This window comes from Urocitellus parryii, chromosome 4, assembly GCF_045843805.1.
Source record: "Urocitellus parryii isolate mUroPar1 chromosome 4, mUroPar1.hap1, whole genome shotgun sequence".
NCBI lineage: Eukaryota > Metazoa > Chordata > Mammalia > Rodentia > Sciuridae > Urocitellus > Urocitellus parryii.
In genome coordinates this window covers 189,646,526-189,661,609 of record NC_135534.1, presented here as the reverse complement: position 1 = coordinate 189,661,609, position 15,084 = coordinate 189,646,526, and the positions used below count along the sequence as shown (strand labels likewise).

Below are 15,084 nucleotides of genomic sequence, written 5' to 3'. Positions count from 1 at the left end.
GGTGTAGCTCAGTGGCAGAGCACTTGTCTAGCATGCACAAGGCCCTACATTTAACTCCAGCACTGCCACAAAAAAAAGAAGAGATTATTTTATGTATGACAATTCATTTAGAAAATTTTAAGACCTCTTAAAAACACACACACACAAAAAAACCCTGATAGGAAAAAAAAAAAACCCTGAAATTTTCGATTGTATCATTTAACAATTTTGCTCATAGAATATACATGAGCAAATTATATTTTGCTAACAGACTATATAGGCATATGTTTCTAATAATATCAAAGATCAATTGGTTCAAAATTTGAAAATTTTCAAGTTTTAGTTTCAGAGGAATTGTGTGATATAAGACACTGCTCAAGGAAAACTTTGGGTATATTCTGTTTTCAGAGAACATCCAAATTTACAAAGGAATGTCAATTCATTGCCTAAAATCTCAAATTCATGACAGATATTTTTGATCAATTTCCATCAGTCAAGGAATTTCAACAAGAGATTAATTTGTACTGTGAAGATGGAATTCTAGCTATGCTAAGTCAAAGACCAGATACATCAGAATTTAAAAGCAAAATAATCTCTCGTTGCTTTATTCCAGTGTACAATTCATATTGAAGATATTCTTGTTCAGTTTTCTGAAGCAGATTCCAAGATGAGATATGGATACAGTCACTAAAATTCTTCAGGACATATGCATATGTACAAATGCTATGGAATACTCACTGCTAGTTATGGAACCAAAAAAGCATAAAACAATACATGATCTTGGGTTCTTTATCACTGTTATCTGGATGATTTATAAAAGAATTTTATAAAGATTTCCTGACTAGAAAATCCAATTCAACATTTCCTTGAAACAAAAGGAATGTTTACCAAATATTATGCAAAGTGAAATAAGACAGACACAAAAGAACAGATGTTATATGAGCTCAGTTATGTGAAGTGTTTAAAATTCAAATATGTAGACAAATTAGAATAGTGGTCACAATGAGCATGGAGGGGAAATGATGAGTCATGGTTTAATGAGTACAGAATTTCAGTTTGGGATGATGGAAAAGAACTGGAGATAAACAGTGATGATTTTACGAACATGTTAATGTAATTAATGCTACTAAATTACACAACACAAAAAGGACCCCAACAGCTAATTTTACATTATGTATATTTCATTACATTAAGGAAGAATTCTAAAATAGGTAAAATAAGAGTGAATTCAAGGGTGGGGATGTGGCTCAGTGGTAGTGTCTGTTCACCGTGCATGAGTCCCTGGGCTCTATCCCCAGAAAGAAAAAGAATTCATACAAAGAAATCTTGTCTTGTCCTGTGACTTAAAAGAAATTTCTTCAAAAGAAACTCATTACTGGGAAATATTTTTAAAAGTGCGAGCTTCACTGTAAAATAAAATCTGTCACAGGGCTAACTTTAACACTCATCAATGTAAACAAGAACAAAAATTCTAAATAAAGCTTAATAAAATCAATTCTATGAGGAGTGAGCAGTTGAAAAGCTCTTGATCTGATTATTCCAATGATGGATTTAAGTACATGGGTGATGGGCCAGACTGAACGTCATTCAGGCAATTACACATACTTAGTTACTGATAAATATTGTACAGTAGGGTCTATGGTTTCCCTCAGTAGCTACCCAATATTTACAAAGCTGTACTGTACAAAGAACTTGTATCCAGGTAAAGGATCTATTGTAACTCAATTAACAACAACTCAATTTTTAAAGAGATTGAGTAGGCGTTTTACCAAAGAAGACTTATATGAATGGCTAAAGAGCACATGAAAGATAAATCAACATAATCAGTCATCAGGCAAAGGCAAATTAAAACCACAAAGAAATCCAGAAAAGGAAACTCCACAGACAGAAGGTAGATCGACCAGTGCTGCCTGGGAGTAGGGGTAGGAAGGGGAGATGGAAAAAAATCTAAGGGATCTGATTAAGGTGATGTTCTAAAAGCGGGTTATGGCAATGGCTGCACAGCTCAGTAAATTTACTAAAACTCTCTGAACTGCACACTTAAACTGTGTGTGTGGTTTTGCTTTTTATTATTATTATTATTATTATATAATTTATACCTTAAAAAGTTGAAAAACAAAGTTTGTGCTCTAGATTCCCAACTGACACCAGGATAAAACATCCTCTTATGTAAATTGGGTGGGTCTAACCATGAAACACCCTAAAACAACTTTAAGAGTTTTACATATTCCTCTTAATTCTTCCCATAAATTATATCTTATGAGGATAAAAAAAAAAAAAAAAAAAAAAAAAAACTTACACCAATGTGGATGATCCTTAGGTGACATTCCTTCCATGGCTAGAGTGCGTCTAGTTGGTCCATTCAGCGGTAACTGTGCAGATCAAGCTGTCACACAGCAGACTCTGAACTGCAGGCTTTGAGGGTGGGGGGATGAAGGAGGCACCAGAAGAAACCGAAAACCCTACATCCAGAGGTAGCATTTCAAACCAAACATATTACAGCAAACGTTCCTGAGTCTCGCATCAGCATTAAGGATCTCTTTATTTCCACAAGCGCGGAGTTTTATGGTTCAAGTTCTCTTTTTACAGGAGCTGCTTCAAATTTCAACCTTAGGAACTCATTTCTGTACCACTCTTCAGTCGTGGGGATTCTCTAGAACCCAGTGACCTGACACCCAAGCCTAACACACTCAGGATCTCTAGTTCCTTTTTCAGTTAGAAATTATTATTCAGACTCCTCAATGAAATTTTTAAAGAATATCCATCCATACCCGTATATTCCATTCCTTCAAGGTCTACTCTCACATACAACAGAAAATATAACCGAGCAATTATTCTTATCAATTCTACATTCTTTTCCTGAATCATACTAGCTATCAATGGGGTTTCAGTCTATGTATTTTCCAGATGGTACGGGATCAAAATATCAAATTCCTACAGAGGAAAAGTCAGGTTATATACATGAAATAACTTGATAAACGAGAGTATGTGATCCATCTCAAGGTGGCAGCTGCTACTCAGAACCAGCTGAGTGTTCCACAGAAATAAGGGCGCAGTATGATAGTATTAACATGGAATTCCCTAATTTTAAAATAGTGATAAGTATATACACACACACACACACACACACACACACACTAAAAACATGTCTAAGGGCCCACTCTGACCCAATCTGATTGTGACCTTTGCTATACAGAATGCTTACACTGTAATTACAGGAAGCTGTGCTTGCTACAAAGTTTTTAAAAAATATACACTTCTATTTTGCAAAAAAATTAAAAAAAAAATCCATCCAGAATAGCTATTTTCAGCATGTGTCTTTTCTATCACCCTCAATCTATCTTCCTATGATGCATGGCTCAATTGGCTCAGGTGCAAATTCTTATATTCTCAACCCCCTTAGCCAGTACTCAAAAGAAAAAAAGATTGTGATGATTTGTATGATTAGAACATTCCCTGAAGGCAAACTTATTTGAGCTTCCCTGATCTGTTCCTATTTATCACATTCTAGGGATTCCTGAATCAAGTATTCAAAAAGTATATCACATTACCATACGTCCAGTATCCTGCAACACAGTTTTCTACTAAGCAAATGAAAACATTCTAATGGACGAAAAATGTTTAAATGATTTCCATAGCATTAGAGAATATCATAGATACAAAATGAAACTTAGAAATCAATAGCCCCATCCCCTCATTCTATGTGCAAAGAAACTAAACTTCAGAAGGGTCAAGTTATTTGTGCAAGGTTATATGGTGAGTTGGTTGGCAAATGGGGACATACCCAAGTAATCTGAATCCAGTCAAGTTCTCTTTCCATAATGCTACGTGGCAGTGAAAGAAGAGCCAAAGAAAGAGAAATACACTAAAGGAAAGAACTTTTCAAATATAATTTTGGCTTTTTAGAAGCATTTCACATCACATACCTTCTTCTCTTTCCACATAACTTTACCAACCAGCAGTTGACATTCTTGGTAAGAGGAATGAATGAAGATGCACATTCTTCTTAGCTGCCAACCCATTCAAGTTGCTGTTACTCATAAATGTTATGGTAATTTAAATTCCAGGTGTATATGTAAGGAGATGATAAGGGGACATTTTGGACTGAATTTCTCCTGCCTTACTATATTCCCAGAATTACTCTGCAGAGTGAAATAACCGATGTCTGATAAGACTTGAATTACTTTTAAATATTTTATCACATTTGTTGCATTCATATTCTCTATTGCCAGTATGAATTTTTACGTGTTCTACGAGGACTGAACTCCGACTAAAGGTTGCTCCACAAAAGTCACATTCGTAGGGTTTCTCTCCAGTGTGAACTCTGTAATGTTCATTAAGAGATGAACTCTGACTGAAGGTTTTCTCACATTCGCTACATTTGTAAGGTTTCACACCAGTATGAATTCTCAGATGACGACTGAGGAGGGAATGAGTAGGAAAGGCTTTCTCACACTCGGTACATTTGTAGGGTTTTTCTCCTGAATGAAGTCTTTGATGATAAATGACAGATGTAAAATGGCTAAAAGTCATTCCACAATCCTTACACAAATACGGCTTCTCTCCAGTGTGAATTCTCTGATGTCGAGTAAGGCAAGAATTCTGTCTAAAGGATTTTCCACAGTCTTCACATGTATAGGGTTTCTCTCCAGTGTGAATTCTCTGATGTTTGGAAAGGGAAGAGCTATGACTGAAGGATTTCCCACAATCGTCACATTTATAGGGTTTTTCTCCAGTATGAGTTCGCTGATGTTGAGCAAGAGAAGAACTCTCACTAAAGGGTCTCCCACAGTCTTTACATATGAAAGGTTTTTCTCCAGTATGAATTCGCTGATGTTTAATGAGGTGAGTGCTCAGGCTGAAACATTTTCCACAATCATCACACTTGAAGGGCTTTTCTCTATTGCGATGTCGTTTGAGCGATGAACTATCACCGAAAACTTCTTCACATTCACTACACATAAAGGATTTCTCTCCAGCGTGCTTTCTGTGTTTGGTGAGTGAGGCATTACAGCTAAAGGTTTTCCCACATTTGCTACATTTATGAGTTTTTTTCCCGGTCTCAGGTCCCTCATCTTTATTTAAGGTTGTATCTTGTTGTAACTTCTTCTGACATTTTTCACACATCATCTTTTCTCTCTCAGTACGGGATAAGCTTTTGGCAAAGGACACCCCACATTTACTGCACTTGGCCTTATCTCCCAAATACGTTTTCTGACGTTTGTGATGTTCACTAAGAGATGAAGAATGACTTAGGCTCTTCCCACCTTCTCCACCTTTCTGTGACTTCTCTGAAGAATGTTCTTTACGGTTCAGAACAAGATCGGAATGAAAACTGAAGGGTTTCTTGGATTCATTATACCTCCGCGACTTCTTCCTTAAGTAGGCTCTCACATGTTTCATCAAGTCAGAAGTTCGTTTGAAGTGCTTTGCACCAGGGCTCCTTTCTGAGTCAAAGTCTTCACCTTTACTGCCTCGCTGATGAGCTTTCTTATGTGTTCCTTTTGAATGTCGTTTGCCATGACCCTCATCAGATCTGCCATAACGCTTCCTTAATTCTGCAGTCAAGCCACAACCATCATCCTTGAAGCATCTTTCTATTATTTCCTCTGAAGTCAATCCTTCAATAAGCACATCGTGCTTTTGAACAGACGGCTCCAACTCACCCCTAGGCTCACTCTCTAAAAGAGATCACAATAGAATATTTCTGTTTGCAATAAAGAAAGCTACTGTATTTGGGACTAAAATAGGAACATAGACAGTAATGATAAGGAATCTGGCATGGATAATTCTCAAATGGAGGTTTATAAAACAGGAAGCAGAAAGGCAATTCAGCAAAGCAAGATGAAAACAAGGGTTAGGACAAATACTGAGGAAGATGAAAAGGTGGTGTGACATAGTTAGAGATGCAAGTTCTTACCCTTATTTTGAATTTTTCTAACAGGCTTAAACCTATCCTCCCTACATCCAAACTTCTCTCTTTTCAAACAATGATAACACAAACATTTGTTGCCTACTTACTAAGTACCAGGTGCCATGCTGAACACTTTATCTGTATTACTTTACTTAATCTTCACAACCCCCCCATTGAAGTAGGTCCTACTCATATCCCCATTTCATGAGTGTGACAACTGGTTACATAAAGCATAAGCAGCTTGCCGAAGGTCACATATATTATAAGTGGTAAAGCCAAAAATTTCAGTCTGACATCAAGATTCATGCTTTTGATCCCTAAACCGTAGACTCCTCAAAGCAGACAAACAGCACTAATTTTATAGAAAATGTTGATCACATCACAGATAAGCAGTATCACATATGCTAGACTCTTTAAAGGTTACAGCAACTTGGCCTTATCAACTTTAGGATGCTCTCATCAGGCATCCATTTCCTGTCCCTCATACACTACAGCACTTTCAATCCTATTCTTTTGGCCTTAAAACTTCCTACTACCTAGAAGTTGGGCTTAGTGGCGCACACCTGCAATCTCAAGAGCTAGAGGGCTGAGGTAGGAGGATTGCAAGTTAAAGCCTTGACAACCTGATGAGATCCTGTCTCAAAACAAAAATTTTAAAAAGGGCTGGAAGGGTAGGTCAGTGGTACAGAGCTCCCAGATTCAACCCCTCATACTAATAAAATAAAATTAAATGTATATGGTCGCGGGTGGGGATGTGGCTTAAGTGGTAGCGCGCTCGCCTGGCATGCGTGTGGCCGGGTTCGATCCTCAGCACCACATACCAACAAAGATGTTGTGTCTGCCGAGAACTAAAACATAAATATTAAAAATTCTCTCTCTCTCTCTCTCTCTCTCTCCCCCTCTCTCTCTAAAAAAAAAAAAAAGAGAGAGAGAGAAAAAAAAAATGTATATGGTCTAAGCAGGGCATGGTGGGGCCCACCTATAATCCCAGTAGCTCAGGAGGCTGAGGCAGGAAGATCATGAATTGAAAGCCAGCCTCAGCAAAAGCAAGGGGCTAAGCAACTCAGTGAGACGCTGTCTCTAAATAAAATGCACAATAGGGCTGGGGATTTGGCTCAGTGGTCAAGTGCCCTGAGTTCAATCCCCAGTACCAAAAAAAAAAAGTTTATGGTCTAGGAGATGAAATAGTATGAGAAAGATTACTGTTTGGGGGGGTTGGGGCTATAGCTCAGTGGCAGAGTGTTTGCCTTGCATGTGTGAGGCACTGGGTTCAATCCTCAGCACCACATAAAAATAAACAAATAAAATAAAGGTATGCTGTCCATCCACAACTACAAAAAAAATTTTTCTAAAAAAGGATTACTGGTTTTCTTAAAATAAGTGAAAGTATTGATATGTATGATTTTTAAACATTTTTTTAATGAAAAATTAGTAAATTTTAGGAAGATACAGGGAATGATAAAGGAAAAAGAGCTAATCGCTTAAACACAACCAGTGGTAACATGAATGTTTCCCAAATAAAAACCTAGCACTGGAGTTGTGGCTCAGTGGTAGAGCACTTGCCTGACATGTGTGAGGCACTGGGTTTGATCCTCAACACCACATAAAAATAAATAAAATAAAGGTATTGTGTCCATCCACAACTAAAAAAAATTTTTAAAGACCTACGTGTAACTATATGTTTAACATGTATATGTACATTTTTTTCCCTTGAACATTGTCTACAGGATGAATTCCTATGTCTCCTTCAAGACTCAACTTCAAATGCTAAGTCCTTGATCCTTTAGACTAATGCTCCTTGACTTAAAATAGGGTTATGTCCCATTATAAGCTGAAAATATCATAAGGTGAACATGCACTTCATACAACTGACCTACTGAACATCACAGCTCAGCAGTACGCACTGAACCATCAGTTGTTTCCCTGCATGACTCCTTGGCTGACGGAAAGCTAAAGCTCACTATAGCTGCCCAGTGTTGCAAGAGTACTAAACCAAATATTGCTAGTCAGGGAAAAGAGAAATTTAGAATATGAAGTAGGGTTGCTACTGAGTGTGTATAATTTCTGTACCATCATAAAGTCAATGACTAATTGTAATCCCTGTGACCTGGGATCACAAGCACAAGGTCAGCCTCAGCAACTTAGTGAGGCCCTAAGCAACTTAGTGAAACCCTGTCTCAAAATAAAAAATAAAAAGGGCCAGGGATGTGGCTCAATGATTAAGCATCCCTGGGTTTGAGCCCAGGTAGCAAAAAAAAAAACCTCAAAAGTCACTAGACAAGCCTCTGTAGGTCCAGAACTATCTAAATTCACATAGCTCCTTGTATGAGCCATTATTATAGGATTTATCACATTACTAACACTTTTTTTTTTCTTTTTTTGCAGTGCTGGGGATCAAATCCAAGGCCTTGAACATGCTAGGCAAGTACTCTATTGGTAAGCTACACTCCAGATCACATCTTTTCAGTATTATAAAGATATGCCTCTCAGAGCTCTTCCTGTGAGGAGACTATCTTACAGTCCTTACCGATACCATGACCCACCACTGTACTCACAGCAAGACCACTTGCCCACAGGCTATTCCCCAACAATGGATAGTTAGGCCCATTTCTGTGAGACATAGGACTCCTCTTTGGCCTTCCCTAAACTTTCTCACAACCACTCTTCAGTTCAAGATTCTTCCTCCCCAATCTTTCCCCCTTCCCCGCCTCATTCATAGAGGTTAAACTTACATCATGCTGTAATAGCTCTCTGGCTTCTTCCAGCTCCCTTCCCATTTGTTTTCACTGGAATTTTCCAAAATAAATCTCTTGCGTTCCAAATCATTCTTGGCATCTACCTCTCAAAGGACCAAAACCAACAGTCTCTCAAACTAAAAAGAACATTCCAAAAGGGGCAGGGCTCTCTTCCACATCCTTATGTTTTAGCATACAGGCTGCCCAACATTACAAAGGCTCTTCCCAACTGACTTGGTGAGCAACTGCATTCAAGGTTCTTACCTACCTTTCACCAACTCACCAGGTCTGGAGTCTTTTGAGATTTCTTTGGCCAGCACCCTTGGCAATTCAATCCACTTTAGCTGGGAAATCACATCTAACTGGGAAACTGAAGAGCCTGCTCATAGAGAAAAGAATGGTAAGTGACTGCTCATGCATACAACAAAGATGTCCCAACATTCAAACTTAAGCCTCTGGTTCTCTAGGAAAGATGAAATGAAATAGACATCAATATTAGAATTCAAGGAGAAAATGAAGGAAGGGAGAGCACTGATAACAAAATGATGCTGCACGCTTCCAACTTAATGAAGCAAAGACCTTTTGGAGGTAATTTTGCAGAAAAGTACAGTTTTCTGATCCATTTTTAGGATTAATCATTTAATCCCTGAGAGCTCAGTCAAAACAAAGTTAAAATATTTACATGAGTACAGTATTTATCTTTCTAAAACAGGGGACAAAAAGATACCCAGCTTAGATGCTAGATCATAAAGAGGATGTCATTACCCAGAAATTCTAGGTTCCTTAAGTTCTCCAGTAGCACTTCCTTATATAGCTCCTTCTGAGAGGGCTCCAGCTTCTTCCATTCTCCTCTGGAAAAATTCACAGTCACATCCTTGAATGTAATGGTTTCCTAAAACACCAAACATAGTCATTTTGCATTGTATTATTTCCAGCCAGACCCTAAGGATTCAGAGAAGTGGTTAGCATATAAATAAATGACTTTGACAGTATTCAAGTTTTTAAAAATTTCAAAGTAACTATGGAGTAGCTATTATGTGACTAATACAAGTGACAAAGAACAGGGTATTGCATAACCCTTGCCTCTCCCATCCAGTCTTTGTCAATGCTGTATAAGAATTCTCTATTGGTCAAGTTAATTCTAACATATTGATTCCTACGAGTAAAAGGAAAACTATGAGTGAAGGGTATGATTTACATTACCAAACCCCAAATATGCAGAATTAATATAAGCTAACTACAGGTAGGAATTAAATACATAATAATATCATTAGCAATTGTATTCCAAATTTTAACTTCCAGTTATATGCAGTAACTATTTTCTATATCCTCTTACAGAATCTGTATTTAATCTGTACTCGCACTTGTAATAGCTCCACATTTATAAACAAGTAGACTGACTCTTTAAATTCACTTTCTGTAGCATCCTCTGCATGACTTTTTGAGAGGCAGTATAACAGAGTGTCTGCCTATTATTGCATTAGCTTCCTGCTGATGTAATACCATGTAACCAATTACCATGGCTTTGGTTGCTTTGAACAACAGAAATGTATTCTCTCACAAAGCTGGAGCCAGAAATCAGAGCTCACTGTGTTGGTAGAACTGCACTCTCTTGAGAGGATCTGGGGGAGAACTTGTTCCTTGTTTCTTCTAGCTTTTGGTGATGTCAGCATTCCTTGGCTTGTGGCACTATCCATTGAAATCACCTCCCTCTTTATATCATCATCTCTTCCTAGTACACTCAATCTCTCTTAAACTCTATTGGGGGAACTTACAACGCATTCAGAGCCTACTCATATAATCAAGGATAGACATTTTAAAACCCTTAATTTAATCACACCTGCAAAGATCTTCCTCCAAAGGAAGAAACATTCACAAGTTGCAGGAATTGGAAAAAAGACATAGTTTTTGGAGTAATCACTGGCCTGATACAGCACTGTTAATTCATTCTTGTGAATAAAATCCCCCACCACCCAGTATGGTGGTCTGAGGCATGAAGAGCACAAGAAGACTGAGGCATGAAGATCACAAGTTCAAAGCCAGCCTCAGTAACTTAGCAAGGCCCTAAGCAACTTAGCAAGACTGTTTTAAAATAAAAAGGACTGGGGATGTGGCTCAGTGGTTAAGCCCCTCTGGGTTCAATACTCAGTACTAAAAAAAAAAAAAAAAAATAGGTATTTTTTTCCTCTAACTGGTGATTACTGCTTTATAGGAAACTTATTGATTTGTAACCAACTATTTTCCCAGATATTACGACAAGATTCAGTACTTTTTCAGTTGTTTTGTTGAAGTTTTGAAAATAGACAATGTCTGCGAATACACATTTGCCTCTTTAATACCAATGCTTGCTGCATTGGCTAGAGTGTTCAGAAAACAGTGGTTAATGGCAGTGATGTCTTTTCTTTTTGGTAATGGGGACTGAATCCAGTGTTTTGTGCATGCTAAGCAACATCCCCAACCTTTTTTTTTTTTTTTTTTTTTTTTAATTTTGAGACAAGATCTCCCTAAGTTGCTAAGGTTGGTTTTGAACTTGTAATCCTCCTACCTTAAGACTCCTGAATTAGTTTTTGAGAATTAGTTTTTGAGACAGCATCTTGATAAGTTGTCAAGGCTAACCTTGAATTTGTGATCCTCCTGTCTCAGCTTCATGAGTAGCTGAGATTAGAGGATGTACTACTGCACTCAGCAGCAATTCCTTATCTTTTATTGATATTATGAAGATTCCAACACTACTCAGCTGGAGATCCTCTTGATCAAATAAAGGAAATACAGCTCTATTTCCACCTGACTAATTTTCTACAGGATTAACTGTTGAATGTTAGTAAATTTTTTGTTTTTGTTTTGAAATATTTATTTTTTAGTTATAGTAGACACAATACCTTTTTAAAATTATGTATTTATTTATTTTCATGTGGCTCAGGGTCTTGCACATGCTGGGTGAGCGCTCTACCACTGAGCCATAATCCCAGCCCCAAATGTTTTTGTTTAGTCCAACTTGTAACACAATCTGTGAACTCAAATAAAATGTGAAAAATAAACTTTAAGGGGCTGGGGATGTGGCTCAAGCGGTAGTGCGCTCACCTGGCATGCGTGCGGCCGGGGTTCGATCCTCAGCACCACATACAAACAAAGATGTTGTGTCCGCCAAGAACTAAAAAATAAATATTAAAAAATTCTCTCTCTCTCTCTAAAAAAAAAAAAAAAAAAAAAAAAAAAAAAAAAATCCTCTCTCCTGTTCTCTATTTCTTAAAAAATAAAAAAATAAACTTTAAGTTCCTTGTTTGTTTGTTTGTTTGTTTTCTGGCATGAATTATCTTTATCACTAAAGAGTCCAGTTCAGTATTCACTTAAGAATGAAAACCAGGGAAAGGAAACTTACACATGATTCAGTATTTGAAAGAACTGCAACCATTGTATCTTCTTCTGAGTTTTCCTCTTGGCAAAGAGCAGAATCTTGAGCAACTGGATCTAAGAAGGGGGAAAAACACCTGGTCTTTCTAGTGGATTCTTCCAACTAAACATTTTTTTTTGTATTCCCTAGGGTGGGGGGATGATGGGGGGGACACAAGTCTGTTTCTCCTACATACAACCCAGACTCCTCTGTGATCCCAGATGTGTGTGTCTGAGAGGAGGGTCCCCCACACAAACCACACAATTCTGCTGTGCATACACCAGTGGACATTAGCTCAGTGTCCTTTAATCCAATTCAATCTGACACCATCTATCCAGAGAGAGCACCAGATTCCACAGGTTGAGGACTCAGTCCCACAACACTGTCCCCCATTTCAGAGGCTAGCTTTAGCCTCTGGAAGTTCTGACCAATAGTTATAAATCAGATTTCCCACAATCACCTCCTTGTTAGAATGGCTCACAGGACTCAGGGAAATACTTTTATTTTTACCTGTTTACTACTTACGATATTACAAAGGATATAAATGAACAGCCAGAGAGAAGAGCTGCTTAGGATAAAGCACTAAGAAAAGGCTCATAGTCTCTAAAAGGAACCAAAGGCCTGGATGTGCCCAAATTTCTATGCCCTCTTCAGGTGTACCACCCCCTAGGAATGCCCACATATTCAGCTTGCTAGAGGCTTACAACCCAGTCCTTTTGGGTTTTTCAGGTGGCTACATCATACCAGCATGATAAAATCACCAGTTGCAGGCAGAATGGCTCAATCTTCAGCAACTCTCCAGGATGCCCCAAGTTCCAACCCTCCCCCTCCAGAACAAGTTGGTTCCCATGGCAACCAGCCTCCCAGGGTGATGGCTAATCAGGGACTTTCCAAAAATCACTTCCTTGACAAACTCAGATGTGACGGAAAGGTGCTTGTTATAAATAACAAAAAGACTGCATTTTACCTTGGGAGCTCTGCAGTTGTTTGGGGAACAAGTTTCAGGAATCCAGGAGAAAAGGATAAATACTTTAACAAAAGATACTTACTGTGCCAGTCACTTAGGAAATGACAAGGTTATAGGAACTGTGAGCCAGGGACTGTGGATGAAAACTCATAAATATATCTCAAAATATTACTCTTGGTTTCAATTTTTTCAGGAAAAAAGGCATGAAATTTTTCCCATTCTTTAAACAAAGATTAGTGAGAGACAGGTTCTTACAGTACCCCATAAGAACCCAGGCTTTCTTCCCTATCTAACCCCAAATCCTTTCAATTCCTAATTTCCCCAAAACTGGTTTCCTTTGTTGCACAAACCCTCAGCTTCAAAATATTTAATTTACACAATAATGAGTCTTTGAATAGTTTTAAATTAAAAGATGTATTAAGGTAAAGGGCATTTTCCTTTTTTCTTATTAATGTGTTTACTTTCTAGTCTGAGCACAAGGCATGGCTCCAGGGTCACCCAAAACTGTTTGTTTACTGAGGGAAGGCATCAGCTGGTCCCAAGAACTGACTCCATCTTTGGGAAACCCAGCAGATTCCTGCAGACTGAAATGAGGAAACTAAACTCACAGGAACTAAATGTCTGAAATTGACTTCAGGTGCCTTTTTCACATTTGAAGTATTTTTTTCAAATCACATTTCTTGTGAAAAGATTTTTTCTGGCAGCTTTACCAACTAGACAACTAGAAAAAAATTAAGAATTAGAATTATGTAATCAAAATCAAAAGAGGGTTGTAATTTAAGAAAATTGTTCTTCCTCACAGGATGCCAACAGTCAATTTTTTGTTTCCAGAAGCCTCTACACAGAAGCCCTAATTTGGAGAAGTGCCATGCTACAGAGACAGAATTTATTCCACCATGAGTTCTAGAATACATAAGGAAACAATGTTTACCACCATAGACTTAATCTGTTGTTACACGGACAACTGATGTGTTCAAAATGGGGGTTTCCTGACTTCTCTCTGATTTGTCTGTTATTGCAACATAGTGTTTTTCCAAAATTAGGGCTTCTAAGGGGAGGACACTGCAGGAAGAATTGATTGCCCACATTCTCTAAGGTACAAAAGTTTCCTGATGTTAATCTCTCATCTTTGATTACATGGTTCTAATTCTTTTTGCTTCCTTTGAGGAGTTTACTTTCATAACTTGAAATCCCCCCACTTTCTTCCTCCATCTATAAATCTCACCTTCCTTTTCTTCAAGTATCTCACCATCCTTCTCTTCAAGTGTTTGGGTCAAATCTTCTATCAGGGCCACCGTCTCCTCACTACTCTCAGGATGTTGTGACTTTACCCAAATCCTGATCTCCCCAGGCAAAACGGCCAGAAACTGCTCAAATACTAAGAGCTCTAAAATCTGTTCTTTTGTGTGAATGTCAGGTCTGAGCCACTGAAGGCAGAGCTCCCAGAGTTGAGTCAGGGATTTCCTGGGTCCAGCCTCTTCTGAGTAACAAAACCACCTGAATTTCTGTCTGAAAGACTCTGGGTCAGCTGTGTTTCCTTTTGAGATAGCTTTTTGGTCCTCAGGAGTTTCTGCTCCTGGGACTTTGTTGTGTTCACTTGAGGCCACCGTCACAGGATCTGGGGAGATGGCTGTCATCTTGTTCAGGGTGACTACAGCTTGCACTGTGAATCACAAGTAGGAATCCGGTCCCTTTAGACTATTGAAGTATCAGCACAGTCCACCAACAGGCACTATACGCAGCAAAACATCAAGGACTCCAGGGATCCAGTTTACAGTCTTGCAGAAACTGCCAAGAAGAAACATAAGACATGGAAAAAAATGAAATAAATTGTTGTTAATCCTGAACACATTGGTTTGGTTCAAATACATATAGTCATACATATAACCTCAGAGGCCTAGAACAACCCTGCCCAAGTATTCTATTAAAAGGACAATTTCCTTTATAGGTCAAATGCTCAGGAGTTACTTAAGGATAATTAAAGATTTCCTCCCAGGAAGCAGCAAATTCAGACTTCATAATACTCCTCATAAACAAAATTTATCAGAAAAGGCTCCCTATTCCAAGGGGATGATGTCACAAATCTACTTAACTACTT

The 15,084-nt window shown here is 38.2% G+C and overlaps 1 protein-coding gene across 1 annotated transcript; it reads right to left on the bottom strand.

The window, feature by feature from the left end:
- Positions 1 to 4,116: 4,116 nt before the first annotated feature.
- Znf483 (zinc finger protein 483) lies at positions 4,117 to 14,656 on the bottom strand (the record flags this gene model as incomplete). The annotated part of the gene is made up of 5 exons (XM_026391154.2): positions 4,117 to 5,660; positions 8,897 to 9,007; positions 9,394 to 9,520; positions 12,008 to 12,096; positions 14,236 to 14,656. Coding segments are annotated over 5 exons (2,292 nt in total), but the record flags the coding sequence as incomplete, so codon positions are not given.
- Positions 14,657 to 15,084: the final 428 nt, after the last annotated feature.